Below are 18,030 nucleotides of genomic sequence, written 5' to 3' on the forward strand. Positions count from 1 at the left end.
TCAGCACGGTGTAAAAAGTAGTTCCAGGGTGATGTGTAAAAAGTAGTTCCAGGGTGATGTTCGGCACGGTGTAAAAAGTAGTTCCAGGGTGATGTTCGGCACGGTGTAAAAAGTAGTTCCAGGGTGGTGTTCGGCACGGTGTAAAAAGTAGTTCCAGGTTGGTGTTCGGCACGGTGTAAAAAGTAGTTCCAGGGTGGTGTTCGGCATGGTGTAAAAAGTAGTTCCAGGGTGATGTTCAGCACGGTGGAAAAAGTAGTTCCAGGGTGGTGTTCGGCACGGTGTAAAAGTAGTTCCAGGGTGGTGTTCGGCACGGTGTAAAAAGTAGTTCCAGGGTGGTGTCGGCACGGTGTAAAAGTAGTTCCAGGGTGGTGTTCGGCACGGTGTAAAAAGTAGTTCCAGGGTGGTGTTCAGCATGGTGTAAAAAGTAGTTCCAGGGTGATGTTCAGCATTGTGTAAAAAGTAGTTCCAGGGTGATGTTCAGCATGGTGTAAAAAGTTAGTTCCAGGGTGGTGTTCGGCATGGTGTAAAAAAGTATGTTCCAGGGTGATGTTCAGCATTGTGTAAAAAGTAGTTCCAGGGTGATGTTCGGCACGGTGTAAAAAGTAGTTCCAGGGTGGTGTTCGGCACGGTGTAAAAAGTAGTTCCAGGGTGGTGTTCGGCACGGTGTAAAAAGTAGTTCCAGGGTGGTGTTCGGCATGGTGTAAAAAGTAGTTCCAGGGTGATGTTCAGCATTGTGTAAAAAGTAGTTCCAGGGTGGTGTTCAGCACGGTGTAAAAAGTAGTTCCAGGGTGATGTTCAGCATGGTGTAAAAAGTAGTTCCAGGGTGGTGTTCAGCACGGTGTAAAATAGTAGTTCCAGGGTGGTGTTCAGCATGGTTCAGCATGGGGCGGCAGTGGCTCAGGCGGTAGAGCAGGTCGTCCAATGATCGGAAGGTCGGCGGTCGATTCCCGCTCCCGCAGTCATCTGTCGTTGTGTCCTTGGGCAAGACACTTAACCCTCCTTGCCTCCAGTGTTTGGCATCGCTGGTGGATGAATGTTCGGTGATGGTCGGAGAGGCCGTAGGCGCAGCAGACTGGCAGCCACGTTTCCGTCAGCTTGCCCCAGGGCAGCTGTGGCTACACACGTAGTTTACCATCACCAGGTATAGGATGAGTGAGGAGTGGATGAACTAATGGATTCCACACAATGTAAAGCGCTTTGGGTGCCTTGAAAAAGCGCTATATAAATCTAATCCATTATTATTATTATTATTAACATCTCTTCTTCTAACATGTCTGGAAACATCTGGGAAGTGAGGAGACCAGTTTGCTGGAGTTTTTAGGAGAGGAATGTTGTCCCATTCTGGTCTGATGCAGGATTCTAGCTGCTCTACGGTGCTGGACCTTGGTTGCTGGATTTCTGCTTCCATGATGTCTCCAGATGTTGTGCACTGGTGAAAGGTCTGGACTGCAGGCAGGCCAGTTCAGCAGCCGGACTCTTCTCCTGTGAAGCCATGCTGCTGTGATGGCATGCAGGATGTGGTTCAGCATCGTCTTGCTGAAATCTGCAAGGCCTTCCCTGAAAGAGACGTTGTCTTGGATGGGAAGCAGATGTTGCTCTAAACCTCCAATGTACCTTTTCAGCATTGATGGAGCTTCACAGATGTGGAAGCTGCCCACGACCATAGGCACTACTGCAGCCCCATCCCATCAGAGATGGCAGCTTTTCACCTGTCCACTGATAACAAGCTGGATGCTCCTCTCCTCTTTAGTCTGCAGGGACACGCCGTCCATGCTTTCCACAAACTAGTTCACATCTTCATCCAGGTTTCCACTTTGCCTCAGACCATTTTAATGAGCTTTGGTCCAGAGAAGACGGAAGAAGCTGGTTTTGGATCCTGTTCACATCTGGCTTCTTCTTTGCATGATGGAGCTTTAACCTGCATTTGTGGGTTTCAGGGTGAAACTGTGTTCACAGACAGTGGTTTCTGGAAGTCTTCCTGAGTCCATGCAGTGGTTTCCAGTAGAGAATCATGTCTGCTTTTAATGCTGAAGATCACCAGCATCCAGCCTTGTCCCATGCATACAGAGATTCCTCCTGATTCTCTGAATCTTCTGATGATATTCTACACCAGGGATCACCAACTCCGGACTCTTCAGCCAGTGTCCTGCAGGTTTTCAATATCTCCATACTGCAGCACACCTGACTCAAATAATGGGTCGTTAAGAGGCTTGGTGTAGACCTTGACTATTGACTATTTCATTTGAACCAGGTGTGTTGCAGCAGGGGTGCAGTGAAAACCTGCAGGACACTAGCTCAAGAGGTCCCGGAGTTGGTGATCCCTATTCTACACTGTAGATGGAGAATCTTCAAAGTCTGAGGAACATTTTTTCTGAAATTGTTCCACAGTTTTAGATGCAGTTTTTCTCAGATTGGTGAAGCTCTGTCCATCTTTCCATCTGAGAGACTCTGCCTCTCTGAAATGCTCCTTTTATACCCAGTCATGTTACTGACCTGTTACCAGGTAACCTGGTTAGTTGTTAAATGCTCCTCCAGGTGTTTCTGGTTTGTACCAGGTACTTTTCCAGCCTTTTGTTGCTCCTGTTCCAGCTTTTCCATCAGATTCACTATCAGCTCATATTTCATCACATGGTGAAACGTCTCCGTTTCATCCTCTGACATGTTTTTCTTTTCTACTGGGGATAAAAGATGTTGATGTGAGGTTTGGAAATGATTTTAGATCCCTGATTTTATGGAATTGGGGTTGTGTGTGCTGGGCCTCTACAGAACATGGACTTCGTCAGGTCTTCAGTCAAACACACCAATTACTCAAAGCACCACTTCTCCTTAACCTGCCCCAATAAAATACTGAGTGCAGAAATAAACATATTTACAAGAAAGTTAACACTTTTATGTTTTAACCCATTCAGACCCCGACTATGAGGCTGACGCAAGTCTACTAAAACATCAAGCACTCGTGGCTCTTCTGTCTGACCACGTAACCCCGCTGTCTGTCGGTGAAGGTGAAACAGGTGGGCCACACATTTTCAGAGCATGTTTATTGTACTGTTCAACCATCCCTTGAGTCATGTCTTCTGGGTCAGTTCAGGTCTGAATTCTTTTTTAACTGTTTTCTGTAATGTGAGCCATATGCCGTATTACCATCAAGACAAAAACAACAAAAAATGTTTGAAATCTTTTATGTGCAATGAAAGGGAGACTATTAAAGCTGCTTTTTGAGTCTTTTCCAAATTGTAAACCTAACTTTATCTTAAAACAGCCATTTTTGTTGTGAGGGCCAGGAAAATAGTCCTCAATGTCTATTTTTTTATTCTACTATACTAGTTAGTTTGGACCTTACTCGTACTCTGTCACTACTGTCACTGACTCTCTCACATTCTTTCTTTCTTTGTTAGCCTGGAACAAACATGGTGGAGTACCTCCATGAGGCCAAGTTGTCCCGACCCTGCGTCCTGACCCTGGGAAGTCTCTCAGGCCTTTGTTGTCCTTGCTGGACAGGCTTTGGAACACAACACACTTCTTCAGGCATCAATGTCTGCTTCAAGGCATTCTTTATCATTGACATTAAATATCCAAAGCAGTGTGAAGATGTGTGGGAATTTCTGCAGAGCCAGTCTATGAACTCCCAGGAGGGGAGTCCCAACTGGTCCCGTTTCTTCAAAGCAGAATACTTGCTTGCTAATAGAGCTAACAGCCCCAAGGTCAGCCAGTTACAACCAGGAAAGAGCTGTCACCTGGCTTCAGTAGATTTACTGACACCGATTGGTTTCATTTGTTCCTGTTCTTGACCTGAATGATTTAATATTGTGAATAATTTGTAATACATTTCAAGGCGGCGCCTTGTAAAGATTCCAGTATTGTTGAAGTGGTTATTGCATAACATGCATTGACTAAATCTACCGTGTAATTTGTTGTAGGTTTGTAGCTGAACAGTTCTGGAGAAACGGAGAGTCAGCTGATTTTCTTATAGGCTGTACTGTAATGTGTTAGAATAAATATGGCACATTGGATAATTTGACTAAGCTTTTGGAGAGATTATTGAACAAGTTGAAACAACCCAGAATTGTAATTAATTGGAGCCAGCGTTTGGGTAGAATATTCAACCCATCGGTGGGTTAAAGTGGACCAGCTCATCTTGCTGGTGGGACCTGGTGGTCGGGTCATAAAACAACCCAAATTCTGTTATTTTTTAACCCAACAGTTGCTCCCATCAAGTTCAGTATCAGCTCATATTTTCCATCACATGGAAATGTCTCAGTTTCATCCTCTGTGCTGTTTATGTTCTACTGGGAACAAAAGATGTTAATGAGATTTGGAAATTACTTTTATTATTATTTTTTTTTTTACATTTTACACAGCTTAATAACTTAACTGCTTAACAAACTGAACTTGTAAAGCATCCACCTAGTTACAGATTCTCATTTCAGTCCATTAAATCCACTGAAGACAGATTTGGATCTCTTTTATTTTATTTTATTTTATTTTAATTCCTTCATTTTTCTGAATTTGGACGCTGAAAACTGATTAAAGTGTAAAAACCAAGAATAAAAAACAACTCTGGTCTCATTTCCTGCGCTTCATGACACCAGCTTGCCATGTGGATCAGAACCAGGGATGATGGATGGTGCAGTTTAACCGCGCAGACCCGGGCCGTTCACGCGCAGCCTCCGTGGGAACCGCGCGGCTGTCCGCGGATCTTTGTCCTGTTCTGCCGGTAAACCCTGAAACGGAGGCAGGCAGAAGGAGGAGGGGGAGCAGGGAGGTGGGCTGTACCTCACAGGGAGGAGGGAGGGCGTGCCATCGTGGGAGAGGTTTGCTCCTCCACATCAGACTCCTGCTATCCCTCCAAGCCGGAGGAGCGAGGAGGACCCTCAGCTTTGCGGACTCTCGGATAATCGCGCGCACCTCGGCCGGAAGATGGTGGTTCTGCTGCCCGTGATTATCCTTCACTCTGTGGGCGTCCTCGGCGGAGCATCAGCCGCCTCTCACTGTAAGTACCGCTGCTGTCCGCGCGCACCTGTGAGCGCCGCTCCGCCGCCGCTGGCGCGGTACCTGTGTGCGGTGTTGTTGCAGGGAGAAAGGGCTGGGAGGGGGTCCGGCTCGGTTCGGTTGGTCGGCACCATGTCTGCGCTGCTGTTGGTGTCAGTTTGGTTTCACGTGAATAAGTTGGTGATGCAGGCGGGACTGATGCGCGGTGAAGGTCAAGCAGACGGGTTCGGTTCTGGTGATCCGAGCCGGACGCGCCCGTGTTGGGGCGCGCGGAGTGGCCGCAGCGGGGATGAGCTGTGTGTGTCTGTGTGTTCGGAGGCCTGGATGTGCAGCTTTGTGTTGAAAACACTGATTTCCATCAATAAGTGGCATTTTCTACTCGTTCTCTGCTGAGGTTCTGTGTGAAGTCACCGGTTCTGGTTCTGGACAACAAGCTGAAAATCTCCTGCTTCATCCTGGAATTTCAACCAGACTCATTATTTATGTCATTTATGTTTCATGCACTTTTAAAAACAAGCGTGGAGATGAGCTGGAGCTCCATTTAAAGCTAAATGAATAAAAAATTCATTACATTTCTTTAGTTTGACTTTTATGGGCTTAAATTTAATGAGATTTGGTTAATGTCAAATAAAGATAAAAGCTTTTAATTGTTCTGACATTAAATCACAGTGACATTCAGGGTCTGCACCAGTAGTCAACGTTAAACAAAGAGAAAAGAGAATTAGGATAACACCTACTTCTAGCGGTGCTCTGGAGAAGGTTTCCAGCCTCCTTTCCAACCTGAAAATCAGCCTGGTCCAAAACCCTGGGAGCTGCTTCCTTCTTGGAATGAGGTGAAATGACCATACGAGCGTCATTTAAACAAACTAAAGGTGCAGGTTCAGGTGAGACTTTTGCTCTGATAAAGTATGGAAATATGTGCCAGCAGTATCCTTCTGGGACATCATGGTGGACCTTATTGTGAGGAAGGTAAAACAATAGAACAGTAGGAGCATTTTCCAGATCCCAGACCTTCCACATGGTCCTGGTCATCCGAAGCCGAAGGATCCACATGACGTCAGAAGAAGCAAGCGTTTTTAGGGTTTCTGATGCTGAAAATACTCCAGTAGTCAGCTCCAGATTAAACAGGCTGCTTTTTTGGTGGATATTGTGAGATTTGACCCCGAACCTGCTGGTTCTGGATTAAATTTTAGTCCTGGTTGGGAACAGATGCCTCACGCTGAAGATTCCACTGTTTCATTTGTTCCACTGGTTTCTGGTCTGATTTCCTGTAGCATTACAGCAACAATCCAGAACTCAGTCTCCACCTTGTTTCTGTCTTTTTCTGTAAACTCTGAACCAAGCTGGAGACGTTTCCTGCTCCCCAGAGGATCCAGTTTCCATGTTTCTCTTCTTTGAGCTGAAATTGATGAATAGTTGAATGTAAAGCTTGAACGGACGTCGCCGCCGTGATCTAACCGCTTCCGACTCCAGGTCCAGAGGTTTGCTGCCGCCTCTTGTTTTTTTGTGAATTAAGGCAAAGTCAACAAGAGTCAGGAGGGCTAGAGGTTGAGAAAAGATGTTTGAGACATTCTGAGACAAAGGGAAGGTCAGATGCTGCGATGTTGGTTGGTTGCAGTGAAACTACAGATAATATGCAGTGAAATGGGCCTGATGCCGTCTCATCACGATGTTTCATGGAGGATGTCATACCGCTCAGGCTCACCCTCAGATTTATTTCCATGAATCACCGTCGGTACGCGCATGACCACAACTAAACATAGATCAGATCTGATTTTCCTGCATGCTGATTCAGGTTAATGCATATTATCCTCATCTCAGGGCAGGAAGCTTGAGAAAACACTGATGTGAGACTAATTTATCTTTAATGACTTTTCCTCATACTACGAGGAAGCAGATATCACAATTTATACAAAATTCATCCTTTTCTTAAAATAAAGTTTCCATTCATCAGCTGGATCAGATGATCCGTTTTATATGAATATGTCAATATTTTATTCTTTAATTACCCTTAAATAAAAAACTTCAATACAAGTCCTGTAATGAAAATGACACATCTGTTTATTTCCCTTACAAGCAACTCCAGCTGGTGTTCTCTAGATAGCGCCCTACCAGGCAAGCAGCAGGAATTACACCTCGTAGGAGCTTTTCCGGTTTGGAATTCCTGAACAATAACCTGTAAATCAGGCTGCAGGTTGGACGATGCAGCCGCCTACGTTCGCCACTCTGGGACGTGAACTTCAGTTACGTTAAGTTTCTTATTTTTTAACAAATACATTTTCAAACAAATAAATAAAAATCTAAATAAAAAAATCTGTCAAATTACTGTGAGAAAAACAGCATCTGAAGACGATTTGAGTCGGACTTCATGTTGAATAGAGTCGGAAGAAGTTTGCCACGTATGGCAACCATCACACCATCATTACAAGTTACCAAAAAACAAAAGTAAATAAAAACAGATCAGAAACGAACATATTCACAAAACATGTGACTTTTACTGATAAACAATACAACAAGCTCAGTTACTTCAGAGAAGTGGGTGAGAGTTCGTCTCTTATTTAATACGTCTGAACCGTAGTTTAAACGATGAACAAAACAACAAACAGTTTCCGATGCCGGACCGTCCTCAGACGAATACGCATCACCCACTGTTTGCTTTTACTTAATTTACTTTTAACATTAGATGACCCCTTTGGTTTAAAAATAGTTTACTATTTCCTCATTTCTAGACCAGAGGCCGTATCCCTAAAGCTTCTCAGCACAGAGCGACTCCAAGAAAATTCTTAGAATCGTGATGTTTTCTGAGAATTTCTTTCCTCTAAAAGTGAAGAGTAGAAGATGAAAGCTCTTCAGAGAGCTCCTCAGGAGATCTGATAAGAGTCGGGACGAGGGCTTTTAAGAGGCCTGGGAGTTCCCTAAGCAGAGGAGAACATGGTGGAGAGATGTTCTCCAGACACTGGATGACATGAATGAATTCCACGCTACAGACTGGATGGTGCAGGAATCCTCTTCGTGGTGAAATCCACCTCTCAAAGCTGAGCTTGGAGCCGAACGCTGTCCGGGCTCTCTGCTCTGTGGTGGATCTGAACGCCAACCAGCGCTGCTTCTTATTGGCCGGTCAGCACCCACAGACAGAAGCTGAGCCGTTATACCCTCGTCGGTACAAAATGGAGACGAAACGATGAAAGTGCATCAAGGACCAGCCTGGTAAATATATGTAAGCAGATAAATAAACTATCAGCTGTGAACACTGTGCAGGTGGTCTGAGTTTCTGCCCGTTCATTTTAAATTACAACTTATTATTTAACAGAGATTTTCTTCTAATGTAAAACATTATTTTTAATCACACAGTCCTCATGGAAATTCGATTCTATGATTAAGTTTGTTAAGATGATGGTCCGTTCGACGGCCATTATCGGGAAAGGTGTGTTATTATCTGGCAGTTTGTATCAACCAATCACAGCTTTTGAAATGATGAGTCATACCTAGCAACGAGTTGGCCACGCCTCCTCACTGAGAGCTGAGCTCGGAGAGCTTCATACATAAACTACAAAGTTATAAATCGTCTCTGTAAAACAATATATAACCTTATGTTTCAGATTGAAGTGAGCGTAATTCTTGGGGCCATCTTTTAGTTTCACTTTGAGGAAAAACAACTAACAGAGGTGGGTAGAGTAGCCAAAAGCTGTACTCAAGTAAGAGTACAGTTACATGTAAACAAAAGTTACTCAAGTAAAAGTAAGAGTAATGATCCAAATACTTACTTGAGTAAGAGTACAAGAGTACACAGTGAAAAAAGTACTTGAGTACCAAGTTACATCTTATTTATTAAACAATCAACATGCATTGAGCTTTTACAGTATTCCGCAATCTCAACTCACAAATAAAATCAAGCAGGAGCTTATCAAATGTAGCTTGTGTTACCCCCCCTGGGGAAAAGTACTGCTTGATCTTGGCAGACTTCATTTTTTCATCATCAGAGGCAGTGGACTTCCTCTTCTTGTTTGACTCCATCAACTTTGAGTATTCCGTTAACTTGTTGGGATGAACTTTCTGTTGACAGACAAAAAAAGTATTAAGCAATTACAAGAGAGACCAAAAACAAAAAAACTAAACTTTGGGGGGGGGGAACTGCTGGATAAAAAAAAAATAAATAAAAAAAAAAAAAATATATATATATATATATATATATATATATATATATATATTTTACCATTTAGAATTTGTGCATTCTAAATGGTAAACAGCACAAGACTGATATAGAACACAAATTTTTGAGATTTTGTTATCAAATCACCATAGATTCTCAACTCCATGATTTTTATGTGCAACAATAAACCAAGAAAAACACAAATAGGTGCCCAATGCTGGTGCCTGCTGCACATGTTCAGAATATTTGGTCAAACCAAATTGCAGGCTTAGTTCATGTCCATAATAGAGGGCAGGACTGTTTTTGTAGGCTTTACATGATCAAAATTTTAGGGGCCGATCAAGGAGTTTTAAACAAAAAAAAAACTATCACCAATCCGATCACGAGGATTCAAATGTTACCATTTAAATATTTTTTTACCCATATTTATACATTTTAATGAGTTTCTTAAAAACGATTTCTGTTGAAAATGTATTTGTCCAGAGCAGACTGAGATGAAAAGGTTAATCATCAATAACCTCTAATGGGCATTCAAGTTTAATCAGGACCAACAATAAATAATCTGAGACACAAATAATGGGCACAACAACTTAGCTTCTTGTCAGTAGGCTACTTTAATGCAAATTAAATTACTTTTCAAGTATACTGCAAAAAAGAGCAGTGATCTGTCTCAAAACATTTATATAAGTCATTCATTTTTTATTTTCTGGACTGCCTGTATCTATTAAATTATTTAGTCCCAGTAGTGAGACGTCTCCATTTTCTTTGTTACAAAAAAAAAGTTTAATCTGAAGTTGAATGACTGCTTTACGTTCTTGCAGCGTTTATACTTTGAGCTATTTTCAGACATGCATTATGGAATAGGTGCGGTAAGTCCATCTGATCTTTAACCTGAGTTATCTTTTCAAACATGCCTTGCGGACTTATTTCGTTCTGGCCACGTCCAGTGTCAGCACAGCCTCCCTTCAACTATGTCCGCAACGCTTTCTTGTGCGTTCAGCCCGTTCAGCCAGAACGACGCGCCGCAACATCTCAGCTTTTATGGCTGTGCATGTCTGCTACAGCTCCAGATCAACGAGCGGACGTTTATAAAAGCGGAACGGTATAAAAGAATAGGTCCGCACCACAGTGCTTTCCAGGGCAAGTCAGAAAGGGGCTTACTATGTGATGGGCATATAATAAGGTGTATTTATTTATTTAATGTAAACAGCATCACTAGCAAACGGTGTCACAGTGCAGCTGAAACAGGAGCAGTTTCACAATGACGATGACGTCTAATATATATTTAACAATTTCTCACACATAAACACCAAATCCAGATCCCTCAAACGGAAGCAATTTTAACACAGTTTGTTGTTGGCAATGCATGACGAAGATTTGATAAGTTTGGCTTAAGCACTATGGTCGGAGGACCTTCACGAAGGCCATCTAGCCTACCGGTAACAAACAGCCGCATTGTTGACGTTCAAGTTAGTGTTCCAAGCATGTGGAAAAAGTAGCGGCTTGTAGCCCGGAATTTACGGTAATTAAGTAAAAACTTCTGCTGACTGAGTAAATAAATGTATTTATAGAGCGCTTTTCACAGATAAAAATCTCAAAGTGATGAACATAAATGCAAGAAGTAAAACATATAAAACAACATAGAGCTAGCATAAAACTGAGTGCAGGGTTAGCTAAGAAGTTGGAGGGAAAAAAAACTTACCGCGACATGCTTCCTTAGATTTGATGTTGAGTTCTTGTAGGCAGATATTTCCATCTTTTTTGGCTGGCAGAGGCAGCAGCACATAACATAGCTGTTGTTTTTAAATGAAATAAAAGAAAACATAGCCTCTATGTGAGGCCATGGATGAACTGCCTCCTCCTCCACGGGTTGATCTGTGTCCGCCATGTCATTCAATGAGAAACAAGTGCGCACTGTGCATCGCATCTTTCCTGATTGCCCGGCCGGAAGACCCGACTTTCATGGTCAATACTCGATTGGTTGTAGGGGTTACGGAATAATACATGAGAGCTATTAACCAATGACACGGATCCTTTTGAAAATGGGTGCGTACACCACTTTTCTGAGAACAATATAGCTATTTTTTAAGGGGAAAAAACTGCTGACAGTAACGAATTCATTGATATTGATAGTAACGGAGTAAAAGTAAAAAAAAATAATCAAAGATGTACTCAAGTAAAAGTAAAAGTATTCCAAAATAAATCTACTCACAGAAGTACATTTTTTTCAAAAATGTACTCAAGTAAATGTAACGGAGTAAATGTAACTCGTTACTACCCACCTCTGACAACTAATTTCTTCTTCTCCTCACACTCATTCTCCACTTTGGGCTTTGTGGTGAGGAAAATAGAAGGAAATGGAGTCTTTTAACCTTCCCTGCCCTTTCTTGTCATGTTAAACGTACAAAGGGGCTCCCAGCAGTAAATACACCCGAGGCGAGCCATCATTTGATCTGTTTGTCTGTGCACTCTGAGGGCGAGCGTGACACCGGGCCCGTGTAGACCCGGGTCCTGCTCAGGTGAGGAGCTGAGCTGAACTGACAGCTACATTCCTCTTTTCTGACAGTCATGTGCTTCTCAGATGTGTGCTGTGATCAGGCCTGACGTGCTGCGCTGCGGTGAAATGCTGAGAAGCTCCAGGAGGTCAAAGATCTGCTCTCATATTTACCACTGAGAGCAGGAGGAGCTGAAACATGGCGGCCATGTCCCTCTGCTTCCTCTTTAGGCTCGTTGCAGGAACAGCCAGCGCTCCATCGCTCCGTCTCCAGCACAAGCTAATAGATGATGTATTGGCACTTTTTTCCACTAATTGCATCAGGGGAGCTCTTTATAAATGCACTGAAGTCATAGTTTTCTTTATCGGTGATTGGATTATGAAGCTAGACCGGAGCCTTATTAGCCGTAGCTGAAGTTTCTCTTGACAACATCAAACCACACAGTGCTGTCTGCTCGTATTCAGCTCCTTCTGAGGCCTGTAATGACCCTGCTGCTGCTTTATTTCAGCCGAATGTTAGATTCTCATCTGTTGCCTCAAAGCGACCATTAAACCCACATCCTAAACCCTCTGGCTGTTACTCTGAAACTGCTCAGGACCGGCTCCAGGAACCTGACTCCAAACTGCCCAATCCAGATCCGATTCCAGCGCCTAGAGGATCCAAAGGATCTGCCGCCATATGACACCCCCAAAGGTCCCCCTGTCCAGGCACAAAGAGTCTGAGCTGCCTGTCTGCCTCTGGACGTCTGATTTCACCTTCCAGTCGAAGCAGCTGATTCTTTTCAATCCTGTTCAGATCATAAAAGATGGTGGTGGAGTTTAAATGGAGAATCTCAGCCAACATGTTGAGCCCACAAATTCTACGGAGCTACGATAGGGACCAAACTTTAGTAACGTAAACATGTTTTTAACGTGTATCTCCATATTTGTAAGTGCAACAAGTACAGGTATAAATCAGATCTATAGGTACAGATAAATTCTGAAAGTCTGAAAGCCTCAGTCAAGTGGTGGTCCAGGTCTGAGTCGGACGGTGGTCCTGGTGTGAGTCTGACGGGGGTCCAGATCTGAGTCGGACGGTGGTCCAGGTCTGAGTCGGACGGTGGCCGAGGCCTGAGTCGGACGGTAGTCCAGGCCTGAGTCGGACGGTGGTCCAGGTCTAAGTCGGACGGTGGTCCTGGTCTGAGTCGGACGGTGATCCTGGTGTGAGTCGGACGGTGGTCCAGGTCTGAGTCGGACGGTGGTCCAGATCTGAGTCGGACGGTGGTCCAGGTCTGAGTCGGACGGTGGTCCTGGTATGAGTCTGACGGTGGTCCTGGTCTGAGTTGGACGGTGGTCCTGGTATGAGTCTGACGGTGGTCCTGGTATGAGTCGGACGGTGGTCCTGGTATGAGTCGGACGGTGGTCCTGGTCTGAGACGGACGGTGGTCCTGGTCTGAGTCGGACGGTGGTCCTGGTATGAGTCTGACGGTGGTCCTGGTCTGAGTTGGACGGTGGTCCTGGTATGAGTCGGACGGTGGTCCTGGTCTGAGACGGACGGTGGTCCTGGTATGAGTCGGACGGTGGTCCTGGTCTGAGACGGACGGTGGTCCAGGTCTGAGTCGGACGGTGGTCCTGGTATGAGTCGGACGGTGGTTCTGGTATGAGTCTGACGGTGGTCCTGGTCTGAGACGGACGGTGGTCCTGGTCTGAGTCTGACGGTGGTCCTGGTCTGAGTTGGACGGTGGTCCTGGTATGAGTCTGACGGTGGTCCTGGTATGAGTCGGACGGTGGTCCTGGTATGAGTCGGACGGTGGTCCTGGTCTGAGACGGACGGTGGTCCTGGTATGAGTTGGACGGTGGTCCTGGTCTGAGACGGACGGTGGTCCTGGTCTGAGACGGACGGTGGTCCTGGTCTGAGTCAGACAACAGCACACATTTCTATTCAGTGATTTCTAATTAAAAAGGCATATAGCTAAGAACGAGTCTACATGTCCAATAATGGAAAACAATCCTGGTTCAATTCAATTTACTTATTTATGTATTTATTTATATGGTACGTAGCATTAAGCTAATTTGTTCCTGGTTGGGCTTTTCACAGATGAAGAAAGAAGGGTAAAAACATACAAACATAAAAACTTTACGGCTCCAGCGACAGATAACAAAAACAGAGAAAAATTATCAAGAAAACAATGTAGACATAGTTATGTATATAAATCCACCTAATTTAATCTAAAAACTTACACAAACAACCGTGCTGTCATCTTTACATCCTGAAGGTGCAGGTACATTCGTAAAAACGTAACAGAAGTCATGTTCCTCTCCTAGCTCCATATGAGTCGATCAATCAGCTGACAGCTTTCTGCTGTACTTCAGGCTGAAAGTGGAGAAAACGGAGGCAGATTCTGTGTTCTGGTTCAGTATTTCAGTGGTGGTTGTGGGTTTCGGTCACGGGTTGGCAGTGCGATGGCGGTCGTGTCCGCAGATGAAAACAGCTGCAGGAAACTGACAGAAATGTCATATTTCCTCACAGTTGTCCTTCGGCTGACTGACTTCTACATGCTCTGTTTTCTGATGCAGATCTGTTTTTCTGCCTCCTGCTGTTTTCCTTTAGAAGCCAAATGGACATAAATATTTTTCCATCTGTTCATTTTCTGTAAAATGCGGCTAATTTATGTGCTATATTAAAATATTAATGCTAAATGATTCTCAGTTTTCCCTCCTTTTAACCTCGTCTGTGTTTTACAAGGATCTTTACAGTTTGTTCCTCATGTATTTATTTATTCAGACACTTTATATTATCTATAATTTACAGCATGAACTCGATATTTACAGGGATTTTCTCTATAATCATCAGCGAGTGTGGGCTGAGGGTTGAACAGCTGACCTAACGGGGACGACCGCTCCATTGCCGGAATGCCACAGAAAGATTTATTAATGAGACAGTTTAGACTTTTTTAAACATTTCACTAGAAATTCATCTAAATAATCATTTATTCTGACTGATTAATCTAATCTGTTCTCATCCCAGACGTCCGCTGCAGGTGCTGGTTTGATTTTTATTCCGAGGAAAGGAAAAAACTTTATTAATCCCAGAGGGAAGTTCACCTCCATGTTCATGCAGAACTCTGGGACAGAGTCGTGGATGACCCTTAAAGGGATTTTAGGTGCAGTCTCTTCGCATTTCTCTTTTTTTTTTCTCTTGGGTTTGAGCAGGTTAGATGTGTTATCTATCATATTACTGCCTAACTACAGTTCATCATTATTCATGTGTTACAACCCAGGCTCAGCTGGGGAATATAATTCAATGCAAAGCGTGTTATTCATTCTAACAAAAAAAAGAAATAAAATAAAAAGAAAACAAACTAAAAAACAAAGGGAAAACAAAACTATGAACGTGCAGAAAACACTATGCTAGCACCTGAAACAGCTAGTAAGTGTGATATGAACAACCTTGAGGCCCTTAAGACCCATATGAGGCCTTTTCAACTAGCAATAACCTACACAGCTTGACCAAAGTCCCAGGCAGACGCTCAAACGGAGAACAAGCTGCCCTCTAATAGCAAACAGCTGCCCTGAGTGATTGTCTGACCGCATGCAGGAATAGTGGAGGTGGACAGCAGCACGATTGGACCAGTTGCAGACAAGTGATGGCACAGCCAGCCAATCACAGATGGAGATCCAGAACAGCTGGCCAATCACCTGGTTGCAACCAAACACAGAAAACTGTACCTGGGGGTCCTGTTTTCTTCTGGGGGTCATGGTTTCATGTGGCATCGGGTAACTAGGGTAATCACGATACTAACATTTCAAACCGATACTCGATATTATTTTCGATACTATAAGAGGTTAAAAAGTCCTGACACACCAAAAAAATAAATAAATAAACATACAAACGAACAATACAAAGACATTTTATCAAGACAAGACATTAAGACTGTCAAATAAATGCATTTATATAGCTCTTGCAAAGATTCATCTGTAATGCAAAAAATATAAAACTGGAGCAACTACAACCACTAGTTGTGTACTTACTTGCATAAATGTTGCGTTTCTCATAATACCCCGAGAACAGATCGAGTAAACAACAGAACAAACAGACGTGTTAGATTATCGAGTTTTTAACTAGATTCATTTAAAAAAAAGATTTAAAAGATTAACTCTAAGTGTTAATAGGCATTAATATCTGAGTGTTAGCCAGTAGCAGCTTCATATGGCGAACATCTGTCTGCAGCTGGGAGCTGAGACTGCCGCTGCACAAAGACCCAGCCAGAGTGCTTTTGGAGGGGGAGGAGCCTGTGCAGCGCCCGCTTCTTACTGAGACGAGTAAACGCCACATGCTTTCACGCCAGTCAACAAAAGTCTCCAGTAACACCAGAAAAAGTCGCTAGCAAGGTCTGAAACTTGCTACTTATAGCGACTGTCACTACGTTGGCAACACTAAACAACGGGTCCTTCAAGTAGCTGCGTGTCGGGAGAGGCTGCCTGCTGCAGTGCCGGTTTAAAATGGGTAGAGATGGTGTAGGTACCAGATGTGCTAGATAGTCAGATCTGCTCGGGGCTCTGCGCCCGACAACGCCACACCTGGCTGAACGTTGGCACGATTACGTAGAAGAGTTGTGGTTAGTTAAAATACGGAGGTAGTTTTTGTGGGATTTGTAGATCTTCTACGTAAGAAACATGGACGGCTGGAAAGGGACGTACTGCAGCCTGACCATCACGTCTAGTTCAGAGCGCCGAATGCATGAAAAAAATATACACAATTAAAATGAACGAGTGTGACTTAAAGTGAGCAACTCCTATTCATACACACGGATTGTGTTCCTGGAACTTCATTTATTCATTATTTATTTATTGTATTAGATGGACTCTACTCTACTCTACTCTAGCCGCTGTGCTGCGTTAGAAAAGCAGCTGTATTCCAACCACCAGGGGAGACTCCGCTTGGTGGTGTTTCAGCTCAGGTTTGTGATGTGGGGGCGGCTGTAGCTCAGGAGGAGAGCAGTTGTCTTCCAACTGGGATGGTAGGTGGATCAATTCCTGGCTTACACTGACCACATGTCGAAGTGTCCTTGGGCATGACACTTAACCCCACGTTGCCGTGCCCAAGGTGTGTGCGTGTGCGCGTGTGCGTGTGTGCGTGTGTGAAAGCACTTTCAGTGGTTAAACTGACTGAAAGAAGCTATATAGTACAAGTCCATTTACCATTTATTGAGGAGCTGTCCTTTCCTCAGAGTCCCGAGCAGATCTGGAACCTGGTCCTTTTCCTCAACCAGCAGGGCAGCACTACGGGTTACGCAGAGGAGCCCTGTGATGTGGTCAGAACTGCAATAAAGTTTCTGGCACAAAATGACAAAGACGAGCAGAATTCAGAAGGATTGGCCAAATTTGGTTGAGAGGTGTGATCAGAACATCATGAATTCCAGGAGGAATGAGTTGTAATCATCAGTCATGATCACCCTGGATGGGGCCCCGACTTCAGGCCCCTGTTACGGCTGTCTGTCTGTACGGCCCTGCTGATCAGTGTATGAGGAATAAAATACAGTCATAATAGAACTTTTCATAGCTAAATTAAAGGTTCATCATTTGTCCATGAAGTTTCCATCTTTGCAGCCTGTTCAGCAGGTAGATTCTGGATCAGATCTGGTCAGAGACCAGCTTTCGTTTGGGGGGAATCAGTTCCTCCTGGTTGGTCCTGCAAACTGCACAGCTCAACATGTTTCTGCAGTTAGAACAGAGGTGGATAAAAATGAATTAATAATGTGATTTAATAGCTGTAGTTTGTGTAATGACTTTTTCACTGAGCATTATGAGGATTTAATTACAGACATTTATATAAATACATGTTTTGAAGCTGATTATTTCCCCTGTCAATTATTTTCCAATTATTTGATCCATAAGAAAAAACCAAACAACAAAAGAAAAACAACATGTATTCATATTTGTTGTAAAAACATGAAGCAACAGAGTGGAGCATCCTGCAGAGATGGAGCTGATAACTGCAGCATGTTTACCATGCTCGTTGTTCTTGTCTCCGTTACGTTGTGGCAGCACAGCAGCCACCGTTCCTAATCTGCATTCTTCCTGCTTTAATAAGGCCAGCGAGGCTGGCTCGTCAGCCCACACGAGGCCTGATTGGGGGAATGGAGGAAAAAAGCTTTCATTAGCAGCTGATATGACACTCCTCAGCGCAGGTCTGTGGGAGGAATATTGCTTCGCTTTCAGTGATCTCCTCACTGGAGACCGCTTCACCAGGCATCCATTTTTTATAAGATGGAATCGGTTTCCGGGGTGGCAACACACACACACACACACACACACATTTACTTAAAATTTCATGCTTCAAGTTAGCTCGGTGAGCAGATACTTCACTACTAATTATTTCCCATCTGAAGCAGCGGGACGGCGGCGTCTGTGTGAG

At 43.9% G+C, this 18,030-nt stretch overlaps 1 protein-coding gene across 2 annotated transcripts in view; it reads left to right on the forward strand.

The window, feature by feature from the left end:
• The first annotated feature begins 4,855 nt into the window (after nt 1–4,855).
• The window catches only part of LOC121650710 (contactin-associated protein-like 5), a 168,961-nt gene continuing 155,786 nt past the window's right edge, over nt 4,856–18,030 (forward strand). For both annotated transcript variants that reach the window (XR_006012319.1, XM_042002380.1), the window contains exon 1: nt 4,856–4,990. Coding sequence is in view for 1 of the 2 variants with exons in the window: in XM_042002380.1 (XP_041858314.1) it covers nt 4,918–4,990 (73 nt within the window). In the remaining variant the exon portion in view is untranslated. The remainder of the gene's footprint in view (nt 4,991–18,030) is intronic.

The sequence above is a fragment of the Melanotaenia boesemani genome, chromosome 12 (genome assembly GCF_017639745.1).
Source record: "Melanotaenia boesemani isolate fMelBoe1 chromosome 12, fMelBoe1.pri, whole genome shotgun sequence".
Taxonomy (NCBI): domain Eukaryota; kingdom Metazoa; phylum Chordata; class Actinopteri; order Atheriniformes; family Melanotaeniidae; genus Melanotaenia; species Melanotaenia boesemani.